The 5,323-nt window shown below is 35.9% G+C and overlaps 2 protein-coding genes across 4 annotated transcripts; one reads left to right on the top strand and one right to left on the bottom strand.

Annotated features, from left to right (window-relative positions):
* The first annotated feature begins 287 nt into the window (after positions 1 to 287).
* Positions 288 to 2,783, top strand: LOC105456377 (fas-associated death domain protein). 2 transcript variants are annotated; one of them, XM_011700348.1, is made up of 5 exons: positions 288 to 691; positions 1,197 to 1,530; positions 1,886 to 2,086; positions 2,194 to 2,324; positions 2,451 to 2,783. In XM_011700348.1, the coding sequence occupies exons 2-5, from the start codon at positions 1,203 to 1,205 to the stop codon at positions 2,583 to 2,585; spliced, it is 795 nt and encodes a 264-aa protein (XP_011698650.1). In that variant the 5' UTR covers positions 288 to 691; positions 1,197 to 1,202; the 3' UTR covers positions 2,586 to 2,783. The 2 variants fall into 2 exon arrangements, with proteins under 2 accessions (XP_011698650.1, XP_011698651.1); XM_011700349.1 differs by having other exon boundaries at positions 1,158 to 1,530.
* On the bottom strand, positions 2,774 to 4,903 carry LOC105456379 (eukaryotic translation initiation factor 4E-like). Of its 2 annotated transcripts, none has more exons than XM_011700350.1 (4): positions 4,699 to 4,903; positions 3,959 to 4,140; positions 3,507 to 3,824; positions 2,774 to 3,415 (listed from the first exon to the last, which is right to left on the bottom strand). In XM_011700350.1, exons 1-4 carry the CDS (start codon positions 4,726 to 4,728, stop codon positions 3,301 to 3,303), a joined length of 645 nt encoding a protein of 214 aa, XP_011698652.1. In that variant the 5' UTR covers positions 4,729 to 4,903; the 3' UTR covers positions 2,774 to 3,300. The 2 variants fall into 2 exon arrangements, with proteins under 2 accessions (XP_011698652.1, XP_011698653.1); XM_011700351.1 differs by lacking the exon at positions 4,699 to 4,903 and adding an exon at positions 4,278 to 4,526.
* Positions 4,904 to 5,323: the final 420 nt, after the last annotated feature.

The following is a 5,323-nucleotide window of genomic DNA, read 5'->3' as shown; positions in this document are numbered from 1 at the left end:
AGATTGATTTATTCGGCAGCCATTTATAATAGCGATAAATCAATCTTATGATTGGCCATTTGCGAGTCCAATCAGGACTCGTAACACCGGTCGCGCTTCTCTGATAATCTAGGACTCTAGTGCTGGCGTAACAAAAACGAGCGTAAAGTCTATGATTGGCCTAGTTCCTTTACGCCATACGCCGATACGCCGTACGCTGGCTCCATGGGACTTCACCCTCAAAGGATATACTGTGAATTCCTGAACGCAGCCTTGCATAAACATTTCTTGGACAGTATAAAAAAGAATGACTTCACGAACGTGGCACCACAGAACGAGCGTTGGAGGAACGCACTTGTCATCATCTCATCATATCCGGATTTCCCATATCTTTTGTATTTCACCCTGGGATTTTAAAGAAAAAGAAATTTTTTACAATAATTCGAGTATCAAACATGTTCGCACTTTCGAGTTTACACGGTCTCAAGTTTAATGATTACGGTTTTTTATATATGTACATACACGATTATATTACGAATAATTACATATTTGGTTAAAGAATAATGTGGATCTGAAGATAATATTTTGTGAATAAAAATTAAGTACTGCAAACTACATGTGAACAGTGAATCTGATAACTTTGACTACGTAAAATAAAACAGTCTAGTATAACTTTTAAAGACGACGCATTGTGAAGCAAAGTGTAAAATATGTAAGATAATATAAAATTATATCAGATATGTAAAATTTTTAACGAAAATTCATATTTATTCTAAGTACTTAAGTGCATGTAATTATGTGTATGTAATTACATTAACCTTAATTGGTAATTGCTCCAAAGTTTTCTTTCTGGTATTCGCGAATTCAACGTACCGAACTTTAAATTAAAACGTATTTTTGTTTGAAATTAATAATAAAACATTTATTTTAAGCAAATAAAGTTAACATAATTAAACAATTTTTTTCATTTTGAAAGTCGAAATCTGAGAAATAAGATTATGTGACTTAAAATTATGTAGTTTTGAAAAACATTTTTTGTTATAAACAATTTTTCACAATGCCTTTAAATTTGCCACATATTGAAAGAAATATCCACCTTAAATATCAATTAGGGTTAAGTATCTGTTCGAATGTTTTTCCAAACTATTTTTATATACACTATTATTTATGTACTGTAGAAATCTGACTTGAAAAATCGAGTTTTTTTTTGTTGGAAGAACGAGATGCTCGAGAAGTACAACTTGCTTCGTCAGGACTTCCTCAGTATAGCTGAGCCTTTCATTGACAGTGATATCTTAGATCAGCTGAAACGCAATTACGCATATGAAATTGAGTCAATACGTAAATTGAGCCAGGTAAAGGACCTCAAAACATTTATAAGATTATTGGAGAAACGGGATATTATGAGCTGCAGCAATATAGAGCCATTATGGTATATATCAAAGAAGTATATTCACAAGCCTGACTTAGAAACCAAGTTGCAAGATTATGAAAGATGGCTGGAAACTGTACCACCATCATCTTTATGTAACAAGTATCGAAGTGATGAAAGTGAGTTTTTTTTTAAATTAATTAGATGTTATAAATTTGAAGAATTTTTAAGATAACAAAATAGCTTTGATGAGCTTTGTTACATATATAACATCATACAAAATTGATTTGTTTGAGGACTAGATAGTACAGTACGTAAGAATAGGAATAATGTAAAAATGGAAATTTGAAAACTTTTAAAATATGTGTATTTTTAGTAGTTCACTGATGCTTTGTTACAACATGACTTGTTTATTACAAATTAATTTCGAATAATTAATTCATTAATTAAATAATTTAATTAATTACAAATAATTATTTATTATACATTAAAATAATTTGATAATTTAGAACTAATAAATTCTCTCTACAATAGCTTTGGTATCATCATCAGCATCAGCATCAGCATCTACAAGCTCAGAATGCTCAGCATGCAATTCCATGCATAATTTATCTCAGTCGTCAATAGAAAACTCAACTGAATTATTCAGTAATAGTATACAAACATTACATTGTAATCCTGAGCAAGAGGAGCAATACAAACTTTATAAAAGAAGAAAATTATTACAAGAGACAGGTATTTTTAAATTCTTAATATTTACTCTTAAGTTTTAATATTTTTATTTTTTTTGTACAATATATATATATACATATATATATATATATAATTTTTTTTTTTTTAAGTGGTGCTTCAAATCAAGGATAGGCTGGGTCGATCTTGGCGAGATGTAGCTAGACATTTAGGTATTAGAGAATGTGAAATTGATGCTGTACAAAGTAAATATCCTTATGATTTGAAGGAGCAAAGTTATGAGGTAATAATTTATAACAATTTAAATATGTGTGTGCGCACGCGCGCGCTTGTGTATGTATATAGCTAGACCTCTAAAATATAAACTTATTGTTAGATTGAACTTGATATTAAAATAATTTGTTTGCAGATTCTGAAGATTTATCTGTCACAATCTGACACAGAACAATGGGCCATAAATTTAATACGTGCCTTAGAAAAAGGAAGACGGAGAGATCTTAAGGAACTTGTAGAGGAATTAATATTGAAAAATGGAAATTTATGATGTAAATTCAAGATCTTTTTACGTAAATCATATTTATATTATTCTTTTGAATTTGTGCCCTAATTATTTGTCCTATTTATCAATTAAATGTGATATAATTTAACAATGTAAAAATTCGATAAATGTAGATATAGAGTAGGTAATTTAATGTACGGAAGTTGTAGGTGATATAAATAAAAAGATACGGATGCCACAGTACACTTTTTGATATTTATACGAAAATCTCGAGTATAATTGTAGCTTGCACCTTACTATCGTACAGAAGTATTACAAGAGATTACAAGGGTTTATTTGATGTTGAAAAATTAAAGTTGCACAAATTTACATCTAAGCACATATAAATTTATCCTAACCATACAGTCGTATTAACCACGAAAAATACAGCAGCCCGCGCGTATCTCATTAAATTATGTCTGTGTAAGCTATATGTATACTATGTTCCTTAAACTTAAATTTTTATATTAATAATTATATCCATCTATTTCACTTTAATATATGATTTATCTTTATTTAGTCTCTGTCGTTATTACGGAAACATAACTACAATGACGTAAAATGTTTTCAGAGAAACAAAATTTTATTAATTTCTTTTTCAACATAATGCAAATATTTACTTCACACAATTGTATCAAATTAATATCTCATCCGACGAATTTTTGACATTAACATATTTTAATGAACAACTCAGGGGTGATATCATGAATTTAGTGATTACTTAAAGTGTATAAGTATTTTTTGTTTGACTTCCAGCTTTGACCATGGTATCTTTATGTACCTGGTATCCCATAGTCGTTTTAGATGTAATCCTTAATCTTTCCTTCAGTTTCCGGCTAAAAACAAAAGCATAAAAGTAATTGTATCGGCGAGCTCGAAAATTCAAAGAATACAAAAGAGAGTCGCAAAGTAGCTACAATCCCTTACCCAATTTCCATAACACTATCCGCGGAATCTGCATTTGATGTCCAGACACCAAGCTTGTCCCCTTTCGTCCTGACGTTTACTACAGCTCCGCAGACGTCGTCTGAATATTCATTGAAAGCTTCCCCAATCATGCAGAGCAGAATTTCTAACCAAAAATTATCTAGATCCGAAATTCTTTGCTTCTTTTCTAGATTTATTAGCCATCGTCCGCCACACTTGTTCTGATCATCCTCCCACATAGGCCGAATTCCTTGTTTAAACATGCTATAGTCACAACCCTGCCTTAATTCGGAGGCTGTCTTTATGTGGTTGTACAAGCTGTATACAACAAAAAAAAAAGATTTTTCGTTGTAACTCGTGTTCGACAATTCGTAAGTCTCTGACGGCGTATTTTTCACACCGCCGAAGATGGGAGGGAAGGGATAGGGGAAGAAAAGAATAGATATGGATACCTCCAGAAATCCTCAGCTGTATCGAAGCTCGTTATCTCCCGTTGGCTCTCCTCCCATGTTTTATTCCTGTCGGGCTCGTAATACCACAGGGTCCAGGTGTTTTGCAGCGGGTGCTTGATCAAGTATTCGGGCGGGAACTCGCCGGTGCTCGCTACTTCCGTATTCTGCTTCCGATCGATTTCCTGAAAAGAAAAAAAAAAGTATACGTCACTGCTTATCCGAAACACCACGCGAAATCGCGTCGGGACCGCGCTCGACTCCGCATCGACGACACGGCAGGGCAATCATGGACGACGACCTAATGCGTGGCCGCGCTAACCTGTACGACGGATCGCGTGCGCATCGTTTCGCCGGTCCCACGCCGCCTCACGCAATCGCCCCGCGGGGTATTCCTCGGCGTTAACGGCGATTATTTATAAATCGACGACGGGGAAGGAGAGGGGGAAGGGACGGGCGACCAGCGTGGCGAGGCACCTTTTTATTATCGAACGCAAAAGCGCGTCGTGGAATTCGCGGCTCTAGGACACTTTCTACACGGCGAATTCATTCGGTGTAACGTGGTGGTGGAGGAAGAGGAGGGTGAGGGATGCGGAGGGAGAAGGATATGGAAAGGTGTACGGGAAAAATAGTCGGGAGGAATTTCCGTTCCCGCACGAGGATGAAACGTCTCTCCGCGGGCGGCGAGATCGACGTTCCCCCACGTGAGGGTGAATCCACGTCGCGCGGCCTCGTTAAAATACCTCGATTTCTTCCGAAATACTTGTAGCCATGTCACTCTCGTGGTCACTCGCTATACACGCTCGCTCTGGCTTGTCCCGTCGAAGCCGCGAACTGGCAACAAGCTGGCAGCGAAGAAATCTGTCTCAATCTGTCTGTCTAGCCGTAGCGCCCCCGTCAGCACTCCACCACAGTGTGACTCCACTCCACCGTCGGCACCGTCAGAGAGGATCCGAGAGCGGACATGCCGGCCTTTTGGCTGTAACGCTAAAATGCCCTCGCGCACTATCGCCCTCTGAAGAAGTGGATCCAAATTACATAGCAAAATCAAGATTTCTGCACAATTTGTGGTGCGTATCCGTACTAAATCCAATTTTCGAGTCTGCTGGAGCTTTATTCTCGAAAAATTACGCATTAGAAAGTATATTTCCTTACTTTCTAATGCGTAATTTTTCGAAAATTACGCATTGATGGCAAGAGGTCATCAACAAAACCGGAGAATATATCATTAGTTAAAATTCATCCTTTGTATGAAAAAAACTTGTTTCATTTCAGCCTTCAAAAACCGAACGAAGATATGGATCATCCACCCAATAATTAATCAAATTTCAATCTTTAGTTTACATCAATATAATTTTTTATTTTTGG

Source organism: Wasmannia auropunctata, unplaced genomic scaffold, assembly GCF_000956235.1.
Source record: "Wasmannia auropunctata unplaced genomic scaffold, wasmannia.A_1.0 LD335699.1, whole genome shotgun sequence".
Classification (NCBI taxonomy): domain Eukaryota; kingdom Metazoa; phylum Arthropoda; class Insecta; order Hymenoptera; family Formicidae; genus Wasmannia; species Wasmannia auropunctata.
This window is presented reverse-complemented; position numbering and strand designations above follow the sequence as displayed.

Bases quoted from the DNA above. Each gene is read 5' to 3' on its own strand.
- LOC105456379 (XM_011700350.1), bottom strand. From the start codon at position 4,728: ATGGCTACAAGTATTTCGGAAGAAATCGAG. The intron at 3,825-3,958 runs GTATCCATATCT...TGTTGTATACAG, and splicing joins ACAGCTGAGGATTTCTGGAG to CTTGTACAACCACATAAAGA. The intron at 3,416-3,506 runs GTAAGGGATTGT...TTTTGTTTTTAG, and splicing joins GATAGTGTTATGGAAATTGG to CCGGAAACTGAAGGAAAGAT.
- LOC105456377 (XM_011700348.1), top strand. From the start codon at position 1,203: ATGCTCGAGAAGTACAACTTGCTTCGTCAGGACTTCCTCAGTATAGCT. The intron at 1,531-1,885 runs GTGAGTTTTTTT...TCTCTACAATAG, and splicing joins CAAGTATCGAAGTGATGAAA to CTTTGGTATCATCATCAGCA. The intron at 2,325-2,450 runs GTAATAATTTAT...ATTTGTTTGCAG, and splicing joins TGAAGGAGCAAAGTTATGAG to ATTCTGAAGATTTATCTGTC.